Source organism: Ricinus communis, chromosome 5 (genome assembly GCF_019578655.1).
Source record: "Ricinus communis isolate WT05 ecotype wild-type chromosome 5, ASM1957865v1, whole genome shotgun sequence".
NCBI lineage: Eukaryota > Viridiplantae > Streptophyta > Magnoliopsida > Malpighiales > Euphorbiaceae > Ricinus > Ricinus communis.
Window position 1 is genome coordinate 25466623 of NC_063260.1, and position 16454 is coordinate 25483076.

At 39.5% G+C, this 16454-nt stretch overlaps 2 protein-coding genes across 2 annotated transcripts; both read right to left on the reverse strand.

Annotated features, from left to right (window-relative positions):
* Positions 1–2393: 2393 nt before the first annotated feature.
* LOC8287395 (cytochrome P450 86A22) lies at positions 2394–4843 on the reverse strand. Its single transcript, XM_002509774.4, has one exon. It carries the CDS (start codon positions 4379–4381, stop codon positions 2744–2746), a length of 1638 nt encoding a protein of 545 aa, XP_002509820.1. The 5' UTR covers positions 4382–4843; the 3' UTR covers positions 2394–2743.
* Positions 4844–9040: 4197 nt separating this feature from the next.
* LOC125370036 lies at positions 9041–9700 on the reverse strand. The gene has a single exon (XM_048373612.1). The coding sequence runs from the start codon at positions 9698–9700 to the stop codon at positions 9041–9043; it is 660 nt and encodes a 219-aa protein (XP_048229569.1).
* Positions 9701–16454: the final 6754 nt, after the last annotated feature.

Genomic DNA, 16454 nt, shown 5'->3' on the forward strand with positions numbered 1-16454 from the left:
TCATAGATTCACTTAAAAATACTAATCCATTTGATAATATATTTTAATGTAAATCAATTTACATTATTAATGCTGATTATAAGAATTATATAATTAGTTTAATCACAATCGCAAGTAATATTATTATATTTTTATTGATCTATTGTATATTATTTTATCAGAAGAAAATAGCTTTATTTACAAAGAAAACAGAATTCTTGTTCATGGCATTATTTTTATTAATCTATATTTGTATTTTTTAGAAAAATAAATAACTTTTTTCAAAAAAGAAAAAAAAAAGGTTGGTTTATTAAATGAAACATCCATTCTGTTTTGAGATTCCTTTTTCTTTTTTCTTTTTTTCTTTGGCTATTTATTCGATATCCAATATATATATATATATATATATAAAGAGTTTGGCAGCCGTATATAACAAATACTAATTTTGAATGGTGTTTAAGACTATTAATTTTTGGATTTAATTGTTAATGATATTATAGAAAATATTATGTGCTTTTTATCAAATTCTATTTGTATGCAAGTAATATTGGTTAAAGATAAATGAATTATTAGAATATTTGGGTGAAAGTCTCTTTCTCTCTGTCTCTTTTTTCCCCTCTTAAATTGAATTATCAGTCTGCTTATAATTTATAAAAAATTAGGGTTAAAGTGATACAGATGGTCTAACTAATTTAGAATTAAACCAATAAATGCAAATTCAAAGCATGCGATTAAACTTGAAACTATTAAGCAAGATCATTTCACTTTGCTTATTATAACAGATAGATAGAGAGCAGCTCAACTCATCATCAAAGCAGTGCCGGAAGTGGGCCCTCCAATTTCTTATGAGTACTACGAAATTGGATAAATTTTCCTAGGCCGGGCTGGGCTGGAGTCACTCAATCACGACCCATCAGAAAATACGAAAATTATTTCAATTATAATATTAGCACTAGAGTGGGGGGAACAACCGATTTTTGAACTGAAATCGATTGGAAAAATGGAGCATTAAATATTTGCATTTATAATTTTTTTTAACAAAATTTGTAAACAAAGTGTTTGGTTGAATCGTTCAAAAATTGTATATGAATATGATTGGAGACACCGAAAGTCAAAAATTGGTTGAGGGGGTAGGCTATTTTTTAGGCCCTTAATGGTTTAACCAAAATCATAGAACTTTGCTACCTTTGCAGGAACACTTCATTTTCTAGCTTTAATTAATTGGGTCTAAACAATGCCCAAATATTACCCAATAAATCCAGCTCAATATCATTATGGCTGCTTTCCTCTTGTGTCACCATCTTTTACTTTTCTTTTCTGTTTTTCCTTTTTTCTCTTTACTACTGTAAACCAATTAACCCCCATCTGCTATTTTTTTTCTTCTTTTTAAGAAGAATGTTACAAATTGAAAGCCAGCTACTAAAAAGATACAAATTGAATTTGAGTTGGTCCACATGGAGAATCAATAGTATTTGAGAGACATCAAATACCAATCATTTAATTGGTCCTCACTATTTTAATATTAATGAATAACTGAATCTGGAGAAAGAAGAGAAAAAGACACAGACTAATTCAATAGGAGCATGTCATATTTGCAAAAATAATGCTACTTACAATGACAACATACATTTGTGTAATTCAATGATTCATAAAATTTCTTTGATGTACCAGAAACACTATTGAATTAATTCATAATCAAACAATATACTAAATTCACCTAAAGATTTCTTGATCTTTAGTAATTTTATATGATACTTATATCACCTGAGTTTTCTAATGAACAACTTGTTACTATATATTATCTTAAACAGTGTGCATAAATTTCTTGAAATAAAGGGTAAGAAGTAACTTAAGAAACAAGGCATGTTGTGCAGAATTAGTGGGATTTATTTAAGTATGGCTAGTTGCATAAGAAATCCACCAATTTGATCAAATTTTCACATAGAAATAAATATAATAAGTGCTAATGAAATTGAGTCTGACGAACATCTAAATCTTCCAGAGATTGGGTGTAAAAATTTTAATTTATGTTGACTTGATAAGTCATGAATATAATAATGCCTTCATAGGATGCGATGGTACCGAATATTAGGTAGAATAACCAGTGACTTTAAATAACTTACAATAAAAGTTATCAATTACTCCAAGCATATTGTACTCAAATAATTGGATCAATAATTTGTATTTTGAGTCTTTACATTTGAATAATGAAAAATAATAAATAATGAACTCTTTATATATATATATATATATATATATATACATAGGAGCAATAAACTTGATTATGAAGTATGAACTGATTATGTTCTTTCTTTGAAAACTAACCAATTATTTCCAAATATTTATTCATAGAGAAAGAGAGACATCATTGTGATTTTAAAATAAAAGAAAATCAAGCAAAAAGAAAAAAGAAAAAAGAAAAGAAGGTTCTTATTTGGTATTAAATCCATGAAGTAACAATATTGATATCATATGCATGCATATATATATAAACTGCCCAAAATAATATCAGCATTATCAATTCATCATCATATTAATCAAAGCAGAAACCTATAGCTTGTCATGCACAACTTTCATATATGAATCTTTCCCATTTATAATAAATTGTATATAAATACTTATTCCAAAATAAGGACTTGAATGTTTACCATACAAATCCCTTCAGTATTAATAACTTGTGCATCTCCAATGGTAACTCTCAAATTTGTGAAACCTACCTTCACAGACTATATATAAAATTGTATAGGTGTTCGACCAAACTCATTTAAGCACCAGCAGCTACCCATTCAATCCCTTCACGGTTGCCATTAATAATATTGCCTTTCTTGTTTATGACCTCCACTAGAGGCTTCAAGTCCCTTGGGTGCACGTTAACCTTCAATCCATACTTCATAAACAATGTCAATGACATTTTCTGCTCCACACGGTGGCCTGCCGCCACTGAAAGCCGGTGGCGGAGTAACACCGCTGCCGAAATAGACTTCATTTGTAAATAAGCTAAGTCTTTACCTAAGCAAATTCTTGGACCTGCATTGAAGGCGATAAATTTATATGAATCTTGTACCTCCATTTTCTTGCCATCTAAGGATAACCATCTTTCTGGTTTAAATTCTAGGCAATCATCTCCCCATATAAATTTCATGCGGCCGACTGAATATATTGAATATGTGATTGATGATCCTGCGGGGACATGGGTTCCATTCGGCAAAACGTCATCGGAGACAACGTGCTTGGAGTCTTGTGGAACTGACGGGTATAGCCTTAAGGTTTCTGATAATGCTGCCTTAAGGTATATCAGTCGATCAACTTCTTCAAAAACTAACGGTTCTTCCAACCATTTGCAGATGTCGTTGCCTCGTGTTTCCATCAAAACTATACAAATTTCAATCAGAATTTTCTCTTCTACTTTCGGATTCTGACTCACCAACCAGAAAAACCAACTCAATGCGACCGATGACGTGTCACGTCCAGCCAGGATGAAGTTTAGTGCCACGTGTTGAAGGAACTTATCCGAGTAGGATTCTTTTTTCTTGATAAATCTAGATAACAGGTCATCGTGGGGCTTTCCAGTGCCAACTCCATTTTTCTGATTCAACAACTCAAGCTTACGTGTATTAATGATGCCCGACAGGTACGCATCAATGTGCTCAAGGCTCTGGCTTAACCTGACTTCCATTCCAAGCCGAAACCATTTCTTCAACTTCCATACTACTTCTGGCAAAATGAAGCGTTGCAAAGTGGCTTCAGTGGCACGATCAAACGACACCGCGAAGCCGTTCTCCGGAAGGTCCGGGGACAATGTTTGTGGATCCTTACCGAAGGTCAAGCCGCAAATGTTATCAAAAGTGAGCCGAAGAAGCAAGTCTTGAAGATCAACTGGCTGAGCCTGTAGCTGAGCGCACCTGAGTATCGGGCAAAACCGATGCTTAATTGCTTGGTTAACCCACCTAGCCATGGCTTGGCGAAGAGTCCGAGTGGTGAATTCAAGTGCGGCGGTCTTGCGCTGGAACAGCCAGGTGTCGCCATCAGAGTTGAAGATGCCCTCACCAAGCAAATCGTGAAAGACAGATTGCCAAGTAGGACCCTTGGGGTAATTATCGAACCTGGCCTTCAAGATGTGCTCTAGATTCTTGGGGTCGCACGTGACTGTCACGAGACCTTGCTTCTGCGCTAGAAAAGGAATTGCGCATATACAAGTCTGATACGTGCCACCAGAGGATTGGAGATTGTGTGCAATCCAATCATGCATACGATTGGCATTCTCGATTAGACCAGGAAGACTACCCACTAAGGGCCATAAACGTGGACCAGTGAGTGGCCGTGAGATGAATTTCCACCAGAGGAAATAAGCTACTATAGCTAACAAGATCATCGGAGCCATTGAAACATCCATGGGGAGCATGCTTTTATTAAAACTTATACGTAACCCTAAACAAAATAAGCATGCAACAAAATGTAACGATTGTTGTAATGTCACTTCAACCTTCAAACAAGAAACATGGAGCTAAAACATTAACAATGGGGAAAATAAGAAAAACCCAGATCAGTTCTTGATAGAAGAGAAAGAAGATGCATGGATTGTGTTTCTTGAGAATGTTAAACAGTCTAGAGGAGAAAGTGAAAAGAGATCATAAGAAGAAGAAAGGGGAAGGAGAGAAAGAAAGAAAGAGAGAAGGAAGGAGGAGTGTGTAGTGTGAGGTAAGGATGAAAAGAAAGTGATGTTTTTTATAGAGGAAGAAGAAGCAATACATAAGGGAAGAGATGACAGATAGTTTCTTTTTCCTTTTTCATTTCGATTTTCGTTGAATTGACGCACGATCATCATAGCCATGCAAATTGAAAAAATACGGCCATTAAATGCCAACTGAGGCCGTTGAAGGTATTAACGCAAAAAACCCACCTCTTCACTTTGACAGATAAGCCATACATTTATATTATATGATTCAGTATCGCAAAGTAATTAATTAATTAAATCTATCTCTAAAAGGAGAAATTTGCTCACCCAATTAATTTTGCAGTAAAGTGCCGCCTCACTTCTTTAATTCTTGCGTTCAATAAAGAAGAAGGAGGAGGAAAGAAGATCACAGTTGATCAGGGAATATATAAAAGTATGAGCTTTTGTATGAAGAATTATATGTAATATCGAATTAAAAAGAAAAAGGATAAAATAGACAGAAGGAGTTATTTGGGGTCTATGTCCATTAATTGGCAGCTTTAATTTCTACTTAAGACTTGACAGAAAAAGGAGGTTCTTCTACATGTGGCTTGTTCATCTCCATCATAAATTTGCTGCTAGTTTGCAGTTTCACCTGTTTTAACGGTGTCGTTTTTAATTGCTGAAAACAATAGAAAACGTACTTCGAAAATTGATTACAGTTTGGAACTTCTTGCATTTTGAAACTAATCTTCTTAATTAATTAAGTACTTCTGATATAAGTAAACTTAGGTTTTCATTTTTCTTTCGGGTAGAAATATCAATTTTCCTATATATTATATTAACCTAGCCCTCCAGGTGGCCCTACTAAAATCCAATTTGACACATCTGTGTAACACAAGTATTAGGAAATTTCACACCATATAGCTTTTACAACAAGCTCTCGTTCCATTATTTTGATGAAACTAAGAAGTTTTGTATATTTTAGGTATGTTTTCATTTACATACTAATTAATAAATAATATGTATTTTGTTTTTTATTTGGCTCTGATACCAAAGGGAGCCGAGAGCTGTTCATGGCATAATCCTCATGCTGTAAACTCAAAGCATGGACAGATCCTCAAGTTAAGACACAAGCGGCCTCTTGCCATGGGGGTCTTTCTACTCTTTTGGATCTTTAAATTAGCTGAGTTAGCTCTTTTGGATTACACCAGAAACAGATCGTAGCAACTATTAGAACAGCCATTGGATCAAGAGAAGAGAAATGAGAAAGTTAGAAAGCCATAAGAGAATGTAGAGAGAGTTTTCTTAGAGAGACTTGTTTTGAGGAAAACTTGCTTCTTATTATCAAAGACCTCTCCTTATATAGAGTGGAGAGTCGGTAGAAAATATACAAAGGTTAGTGGGTATCCCACTAAGACTAATAATACAGCACTATCAAACAAAGGTTAGTGGATATCCCACTAAGACTAATAATACAGCACTATCAAACAAAAGTTAGTGGATATCCCACTAAGACTAATAATACACTCCACTTACATAATAAGGACAAACAATAATATAAAAGAGTGGCCGACAATTGTATGTGGTCAAGACGCCCTCATATGAGTCATCATCCATTGGTACGGGAGTCTTGCATGAGGGCTTCTTACTTTGTGACTGGTTAAGGTAGGGTCATCCAGGAGGAGTTGGAAGATCGGAGAAATGAAATGTTCAATGGATTGTTCGGTTGATTGATGTCCATTAAAGGTGCAGACTAATGGTGTAGACACATTAGCTGTCCTTAGTTCATTCCTGTACTGCAGGGCCCGTTTTAATTCTTCTGTGATTGGTGGAGGAGCAAGATGTAAAGGACTATCAAGTGTTCTCCAATAGTGACAGATATTTTGAGTTGCATAGGTGTCTTCTGATAGTCGGAGATAGGGCCTGTGTAATATGAAAATAGCATGGTATTCCAAAGCTCTGGAATTATTGTCTGAGAATAGCTGGTGCTCATGAATAAGTTTAAAGAGATCTCCTGTCCATTGGTATGGAGTTTTGAACCAGGTAAGGAATCTCCATGGATAAGACCCCGAGTTAGCTTCATTATTAAAGAAGTGTAAGAGATTCATAATAGGCACCTCTATAGCATGATGACGAGGCACCATAGAAACCATAACTCACTTTCATGCTTTGGATGTTCAGGAGATAAGTGGTAAATCAAACACCAAGGATAGTCTGGAAAGAAGAAGTCGGGTTGGATTGGGAGTGAGAAGATTTGTTGAAAAGTTGCCAAATAATGGAACATCATGTTTCTGGCAAAGTCGTGACTTGTTTGGTTGTAAGGTTATTGGGAAGGTCCGGTGGTGAAGGAGGTTGCAGGGTTGGATCCGGAGGATGAGGAGGCCATAAAGATTATAGGAAGATTTATTGTAGAGGTGAGAAGAACTATAGGCTGATTCTGAGGCTTAGAAAGTCTGGATAAGAAATCCGGGATTAGGTTTCTTATCCCTTTTATATGCTCAACCTTAAAGTCATACCTGCTTTGAACCATGATTTTAATCGCAATAGTTGGGGCTCGGTAAGGTCTTCCGGTTGGATTCAAGAATCTTGGGAAGGAAGAGTTGTCCATCCGAACCGGGGAAGTCTTTGTCAATCGGGAAGAATTCAAACTTTTTATCCCTTGTGCCGGGAATTTCCTTGTAGGTCGTGTGATAATGTCTTTCTGAAGAGGAAAACTGACCCGATGCATATCCACACAGTTGTTCTTTGTCGTGAAGCTTTTCTAGGAGGATGGCCCCCCATGCATAGTCAGATGCATCTGTTTGGAGAATAAGTTCTCCTGCTGACGGGATTGTAAGAGGTGGCGGATTGTGGGCCAGCTCTTTTAATTTTTTGACAGCTGTCGTTTGTTCCGCTCCCCATGGAGGAGGGTTCTTCTTGAGCATCTTTGAGAGGTGGCACGTGTAACCAGACAGGTGTGGAATGGCCTCTCGAACATAATTCAGGATTCCAAGGAACTGTTGAATTTGTTTTGCTGATAAATTTTCTTCTGGAAAATTATCAAGTTCCTTTGTCAGTGGGGACCATATGTATCGGCCATTCTTGAAATGCATTCAGAAATTCAATTTCTCGTTGGCCGATAAAGCTCTTCTTTTCGGATAGCATAATGCCATATTTTTGGATGATGGCAAGGTAGCGATTGGTGATGGTCCTCTCACTGTTTCCGAGAATAGAAGGATGTCGTCGATATAGATCAAAGAAGAGTAAAGGATAGGCCCAAAGATCTCAATCATTGTCTTCCGAAATTGAGATGGGGCCGTCTTGAGCCCAAAAGGCATAACGATCCAACGGTATTGGGCATTAGGGATACAAAATGCAGTTTTGTATCTCTCACGGATACCGAGTTGCCAAAAGCCTGCCTTTAGGTCAAATTTGGAATAGTACTGGGCCTTTTGGATGTGGACCTTGAGATTTGAGATACGAGGGAGAGGGAATTTGTTGTCTCGAAGGAAATGGTTTAAGGGTTTGTAGTCTATGACAAGCCTCTTCTTTCCTCGGATTCTTTCGGACCTTTTCTCCACATAAAAGGCTTGGCAAGCCCATTGTGAAGTAGTGGGCTCAATTAGACCTTGCTGTAACAATGTCAGGCATTCTGATCGGGCAAGGGCTAGGTCAGTGGGAGACATTCCCATGTGTGTGGCTTTAGTAGGGTTAATATCTTCATTAAGTTTGAAGGGAGGCTGATATAGAATTGTGGATTTTTCCACGGGAGGAAGAGGATGTTGGAAATGTGAATGGGATTCTGGACAAAATCGAAGGAATTTTTCCCGTGTATGAAAGGAATGGAGGAATAGTATTCGTCAAAAGCAGATTTGAAGTTTCGGTGTATGACCTAAACTGTCTCTTGAACTTTATACCAGTTGGAAGGATTTGGAGCTTTTGAGCTTGGTGATAAACATCAAATCCTATCAGAATATCCTTACTTGGAAGATCTGAACCAATGATGTGCGTCCACACAACGCAATCAGGAAAGAATCTGAATTCGATCTTACGTCTTGTGATCGAGTAGTTTTGAAGGTTTGACCGCTGAAGAGCTGATCATGGGGCTTCCAATACTCGATGGGAGAACCATTGGGTTCATCATGCTTCTTTGAGCTCCAGTGTCAAAGAAAGCTATAACTGGAACAGGCTTGGAGTATTTTGAGGACAGTATCTGTATGGGAATATATGGGACTGGAGGAGGTTTTGTAGTAAATTGAAAAGTTTCAGGAGGTGGGGGAGAAACAAAGAAGGAAGATAATAGGGTTGGAGAGAGAGGATATTGTATTGCATCTTCCAGAATATCCTTCTGACTTTCTTCATGCAGACCAATCATCAAGATTGGTATTTCACTATCATCCGAATCAAGAAGATTCTTGTGAAGACTCATGAGTCTGAGAACTCCATTTCTAACCCAAATAAGCTTTCTGGGGTAAGATCTTCTTGCTCTGAAAGTAGGGACTCTATTTCCTCTTCAAAAGAGTCTGCAAGAGATAAGGACATGCTAACTTGTTGTATCATCTTTGCTGCCTTTTCTGGATTCCTGGGACAATTTTTTGCATAATGTCCCTTCCTTTTGCAGATGAAACATCTGTCAGACTTGTACCCCTGGTTCCGTTTTTTACGGAAGTATTTGAATTTCTTTGGGTTCTTTTCCTTGAACTTTTTGTTGCTGCGCGTGTATTTCTGGAAATGATGTCCAGATTTCTTCTTGTGATTTGTACAGACGCAGTTGGCGGCTTTGCACTTGATCTTTAGGTGGTTTTTGTTGCAAGCCTTTTGGACAATCAAGTCCCTTTGAGACAACCTTTTGAATAATTCCTGTTGATCACACAGTCTCTTAATGGAAGAGAGTGTGAATTGCCAGATTTCTCCAAGTGTAATAGAGGTGACTGGCCTCTTTGTAATCATATTGTTAACCTCAGGTTGTATCTCATCTGGTAGAGAGGTGATGAAGGTATACTTTAGTGTATCATCACCATCATGTCCTCCAATGACATAGTAGAGCTTGGACATAGCCGAATAGTGCTTTTCCAGATCCTTCATCTTGAATGAACAGCATTTTCGATCAAAGAACTCTTGTTTACCGTCTTATGACAAGGTCATAACTTCCAAGGAACTGGTTATGGAGGATCGTTACTGCTGCTGATGGAGTCGGCAGAGTGACAAATTGAAGCCTAGTGTATTCAGGCTGAGACTGAAACCAATCTCTTAAGCTTCCGGTAAACCTTGTGACAAATTCGGCAAGGACTTTTTTGAGCGTGGCCCTTCAAGGGTCATCCGAAGATCAATCCATGCCAAGAATTCGGAAAGTTTATCCTTCCATTTTGATGGTGGCAAGTCATCAAAGTGAACCAAGGTCCTGCGCTGGCTTTGGCCTTGGGTTTGGAGCTCCGGTGGGAGCAAAGAATGACCGAGCATCTTCATCTTGAGTTCTACTACTTCGGGATCGATCAGCGAAGTGTTCATGAGAATTTCAGTGATGTCCGCCATCTTTGAATTGTCCGAAGAAGATTCTGAATCATACGGACTGATGAGAGATTGCTCTGGAAATTTGTCTTTAGGGGCTAGAGGAGGAGAGGTTTTCTTTTGCTGGGTTTCTGAGTTTTTTGGGTAAAGGTGAGAGAATGTGCCAAAGGGCTGATAAAGGGTTTCTTGTGGTTGATCTGGTTGTGAAAGAAAAGGGAAAGAAGAAAGGTATGAAGGAGTAATAGCCGATGAGGTTGAAGCTGCTGATATGAATGTTGGAATTGCAGCAGACTGATCTTTTCGGAGATCATTTTCAATTTGATCTATTTGCTTCTTCAGCCGGGAAATCTCCTTTTGTTTTTGCATGAAAGAGGAGGTAATCGGCTGAGGTATCCGGAGTTCTTTGTCCGGAGCTTGATACTTTCTTTGTTAAGGATGAGTGATTGCAAGACTTCTTGTGAAGAAGTATCCAGCTTGTGATCCATGTTTTGAACCAAGTGCAGGGCTTGATTCAGTTTGCCATCTATCTTCTTCAAGTAAGTGTTTTGGACAATAGAATTAGATGTCACGCGGTTGAGAACTTCTTGAGGGGGTGTCACGGTTCTAAGTTTCCGGAAGGTGAAATCCGTGTAGGAAGGATTTCGGATCTTTTGTTCTCTGTTTTTCCCAAGGGAGGGAAATCCTCCGGTTGTAACATGAAACATTCTTGAACCGGGGGTTGTACCGATAGAGATGAAGTAGGTCCAAAAGTTCGTGGCGTTGTTATACTGGCCCAACGTTTTGTACCTCCTGTACAAAGCGGGCCAGTCGGGTTTCCGACCTATAAACCTTTGGATCCGACTCAATCTCCATTCGCAAGTTCGCGGAAGGGGTTTGCCATATTCAATGTTGAGTTGTGCCATAATTTCTTTGAACTCATCATAAGAAACGTCAATGACCGTTTTTCCTTCTCTGGCAAGAAACTCAATTGCCTCGTCGAACATTGGCAGTGGCTTTTTATTCTTTTTCTGGGAACCATCTGGATCCCGATCATCTGGCTTAGGATGAATCTCCGAACAAGGAGTATCTAGAGACATCCTTTTCGGATTCTTCTGTTGATGCTGAAAACAGGGTTCAGCATAATCCATGTCATCATGACATAGGCACTCTGGCATGCACATTTCTGGGGCTACATCCCAGACAAAGTGTCCTCTGACTTGTGCAGCATAAATCTGGTTGCCAGATGCTTGAAAGGAGTGAATAGGGACCTTCTCCCTAGGCCGTGATACTGGTTGTATCATTGATGCTTGGAAGATTGACGGTGCTGAGGAAGATTCCTCAGTTCTTGTAAAGATCGTCTTAACAGTCCCATCCTTTTGCTGTATAAAGAGGGGATCTGTGGCTTGAACTGGTTTTGATTGAGCTGCCTGGAGCTTTTCATAATTTGTCACCCACTCAATAGGAATTAGTTTCTGTAGATCTTCCTTTTCAAGCTGTCGAGGAGCTTGAACTATTGTAGGGGTTTGACCAGAATCAGCCATGATGTACAAAGCATCTGATGAGGCTTGGAAGCCTGGGATCTGCAGGTTAAGTGCATGATCCTGCAATCGATAAACGATCTGATGGTGAAGAGTCGCTGAGAGAGCATTTTCAACTTGGCTAGCTCCCGTGATTTGGACTTGTACTTTTAAGGCAGTGGATAGATAAGGATCACTCAAAGAGAGGTTAAAGTTTGGAAAGAAAGTCAAAACAACACTACCAGTGTTGAGTGTTGTGACTATTGTCCCAATCAACGCATGCTCGTACTTGAGGTAACGAGTGTCCAAAAGCGACATCCGTCTTTGTAGCAGGCAATCCCATCCTTCCATGATAGGAAAGGACAAGTCTCATGACTCAGGATGGAGATGAGAATAGCCTTGCTTCCGCCATTGTTCTATGAAAGAGGTGGGGATTTCTAAAGTAACATCGCTCTTGAGAAGTAGCGGTGAAGTGAACAACGAGAAAGTGAGGAGGATTGAACATATTCTTTTTATGGTGAGGGGTTTTTGTGGATGATTTGGTTAAAGGTTTTTCTAACAAAGTTTTGTTTTTGAATATGTTGTAAGGGTTGATGATAGGTACTAGAGTATCTTCTATCTGTACGTTATCAGGAATATGGGAGATGAAAAGCTCCAGGCAGCTCAATCAAAACCAGTTCAAGCCACAGATCCCCTCTTTATACAAAGAAAAGAATGGAATTTAAGACGATCTTTACAAGAACTGAGGAATCTTCCTCAGCACCGTCAATCTTCCAAGCATCAATGATACAACCAGTATCACGGCCTAGGGAGAAGGTCCCTATTCACTCCTTTCAAGCATCTGGCAACCAGATTTATGCTGCACAAGTCAGAGGACACTTTGTCTGGGATGTAGCCCCAGAAATGTGCATGCCAGAGTGCCTATGTCATGATGACATGGATTATGCTGAACCCTGTTTTCAGCATCAACAGAAGAATCCGAAAAGGATGTCTCTAGATACTCCTTGTTCGGAGATTCATCCTAAGCCAGATGATCGGGATCCAGATGGTTCCCAGAAAAAGAATAAAAAGCCACTGCCAATGTTCGACGAGGCAATTGAGTTTCTTGCCAGAGAAGGAAAAACGGTCATTGACGTTTCTTATGATGAGTTCAAAGAAATTATGGCACAACTCAACATTGAATATGGCAAACCCCCTTCTGCAACTTGCAGAATGGAGATTGAGTCAGATCCAAAGGTTTATATCGGTTTTGTGGAGGTACAAAACGTTGGGCCAGGTATAACAACGCCACGAACTTTTGGACCTACTTCATCTCTATCAGCGGTACAACCCCTGGTTCAAGAATGTTTCATGTTACAACCAGAGGATTTCCCTCCCTTGGGAAAAACAGAGAACAAAAGATCTGAAATCCTTCCTACACGGATTTCACCTTCTGGAAACTTAGAACTGACACCCCCTGAAGAAGTTCTCAACCGGCGGACATCTAATTCTATTGTCCAAAACACTTACTTGAAGAAGATAGATGGCAAACCGAATCAAGCCCGCACTTGGTTCAAAACATGGATCCTGGCTGGATACTTTTTCACAAGAAGTCTTGCAGTACTCATCCTTAAAGAAAGTATCAAGCTCGGACAAAGAACTCCGGATACCTCGGTACCGATTACCTCCTCTTTCATGCAAAGCAAAGGAGATTTCCGGTGAAGAAGCAAATAGATCAAATTGAAAATGATCTCCGAAAGATCGCAATTCCAACATTCATATCGGTACTTCAACCTCATCGGCTATTACTCCTTCATACCTTTCTTCTTTCCCTTTTCTTTCACAACCAGATCAACCACAAGAAACCCTTTATCAGCCCTTTGGCACATTCTCTCACCTTTACCCAAAAAACTCAGAAACCCAGCAAAAGAAAACCTCTCCTCCTCTAGCCCCTAAAGACAAATTTCCAGAGCAATCTCTCATCAGTCCGTATGATTCAGAATCTTCTTCGGACAATTCAGAGATGGCGGACATCATCGAAATTTCATGAACACTCTGCCATCGATCCCACCCGTAGTAGTAGAACTCGAAGATGAAGATGCTCAGTCATTCTTTGCTCCCACTGGAGCTCCAAACCCAAGGCCAAAGCCAGCTAGCGCAGGACCTTGGTTCACTTTTGATGACTTGCCACCATCAAAATGGAAGGATAAACTTTCTGAATTCTTGGCATGGATTGATCTTCAGATGACCCTTGAAGGGGCCACGCTCAAAAAAGTCCTTGCCGAATTTGTCACAAGGTTTACCGGAAGCTTAAGAGATTGGTTTCAGTCTCAGCCTGAATACACTAGGCTTCAATTTGTCACTCTGCCGACTCCATCAGCAGCAGTAACGATCCTCCATAACCAGTTCCTTGGAAGTTATGACCTTGTCATAAGACAGCAGAAACAAGAGTTCTTTGATCGAAATGCCGCTCATTCAAGATGAAGGATCCGGAAAAGCACTATTCGGCCATGTCCAAGCTCTACTATGTCATTTGGAGGACATGATGGTGATGATACACTAAAGTATACCTTCATCACCTCTCTACCGGATGAGATACAACCCGAGGTTAACAATATGATTGCTACAAAGAGGCCACCACCTCTATTACACTTGGAGAAATCTGGCAATTCACACTCTCTTCCATTAAGAGCTGTGTGATCAACAGAATTATTCAAAAGGTTGTCTCAAAGGGACTTGATTGTCCAAAAGGCTTGCAACAAAAATCACCTAAAGATCAAGTGCAAAGCCGCTTCAAATCACAAGAAGAAATCCGGACATCATTTCCGGGGAAATACAGCAACAAAAAGTTCAAGGAAAAGAACCCAAAGAAATTCAAATACTTCCGTAAAAACGGAACTGTGGGTACAAGTCCGACAGATGTTTCATCTGCGAAAAGGAAGGACATTATGCAAAAATTGTCCCAGGAATCCGGAAAAGGCGTGAAAGATGATACAACAAGTTAGCATGTCCTTATCTCTGCAGACTCTTTTCAAGAGGAAATAGAGTCCCTACTTTCGGAGCAAGAAGATCTTACCCCGGAAAGCTTATTTGGGTTAGAATGGAGTTCTCGGACTCCATGAGTCTTCACAAGAATCTTCTTGATTCAGATGATAGTGAAATACCAATCTTGATGATTGGTCTGCATGAAGAAAGTCAGAAGGATATTCTGGAAGATGCAATACAATATCCTCTCTCTCCAACCCTATTATCTTCCTTCTTTGTTTCTCCCCCACCTCCTGAAACTTTTCAATTTACTACAAAACCTCCTCCAGTCCCATATATTCCCATACAGATACTGTCCTCAAAATACTCCAAGCCTGTTCCAGTTATAGCTTTCTTTGACACTGGAGCTCAAAGAAGCATGATGAACCCAATGGTTCTCCCATCAGAGTATTGGAAGCCCCATGATCAGTTCTTCAGGGCAGCCAACGGTCAAACCTTCAAAACTACTCTGATCACAAGACAGAAGATCGGAATTCAGTTCTTTCCTGATTGCGTTGTGTGGACGCACATCATTGGTTCAGATCTTCCAAGTAAGGATATTCTGATAGGATTTGATGTTTATCACCAAGCTCAAAAGCTCCAAATCCTTCCAACTGGTATAAAGTTCAAGAGACAGTTTAGGTCATACACTGAAACTTCAAATCATTTCGTGACGAATACTATTCCTCCATTCCTTTCATACACGGGAAAAATTCCTTCAGTTTTGTCCGAATCCCATTCACATTTCCAACATCCTCTTCCTCCGTGGAAAAATCCACAATTCTATATCAGCCTCCCTTCAAACTTAATGAAGATATTAACCCTACTAAAGCCACACACATGGGAATGTCTCCCATGACCTAGCCCTTGCCCGATCGGGAATGCCCGACATTGTTACAAAGAAGGTCTAATTGAGCCCACTACTTCACAATGGGCTTGCCAAGCCTTTTATGTGGAGAAAAGGTCTGAAAGAATCCGAGGAAAGAAGAGGCTTGTCATAGACTACAAACCCTTAAACCATTTCCTTCGAGACAACAAATTCCCTCTCCCTCGTATCTCAAATCTCAAGGTCCACATCCAAAAGGCCCAGTACTATTCCAAATTTGACCTAAAGGCAGGCTTTTGGCAACTCGGTATCCAGCCCACAGAGAGATACAAAACTGCATTTTGTATCCCTAATGCCCAATACCAGTGGACTGTTATGCCTTTTGGGCTCAAGACGGCCCCATCTCAATTTCAGAAGACAATGATTGAGATCTTTGGGCCTATCCTTTACTCTTCTTTGATCTATATCGACGACATCCTTCTATTCTCGGAAGCAGTTCCTTGCCATCATCCAAAAATATGGCATTATGCTATCCGAAAAGAAGAGCTTTATTGGCCAACGAGAAATTGAATTTCTGAATGCATTTCAAGAATGGCCGACACATATGGTCCCCACCTGACAAAGGAACTTGATAATTTTCCAGAAGAAAATTTATCAGCAAAACAAATTCAACAGTTCCTTGGAATCCTGAATTATGTTCGAGAGGCCATTCCACACCTGTCTGGTTACACGTGCCACCTCTCAAAGATGCTCAAGAAGAACCCTCCTCCATGGGGAGCGGAACAAACGTTGTCAAAAATTAAAAGAGCTCGGCCCACAATCCGCCACCTCTTACAATCCCGTCAGCAGGAGAACTTATTCTCCAAACAGATGCATCTGACTATGCATGGGGGGCCATCCTCCTAGAAAAGCTTCACGACAAAGAACAACTGTGTGGATATGCATCGGGTCAGTTTTCCTCTTCAGAAAGACATTATCACACGACCTACAAGGAAATTCTGGCAGT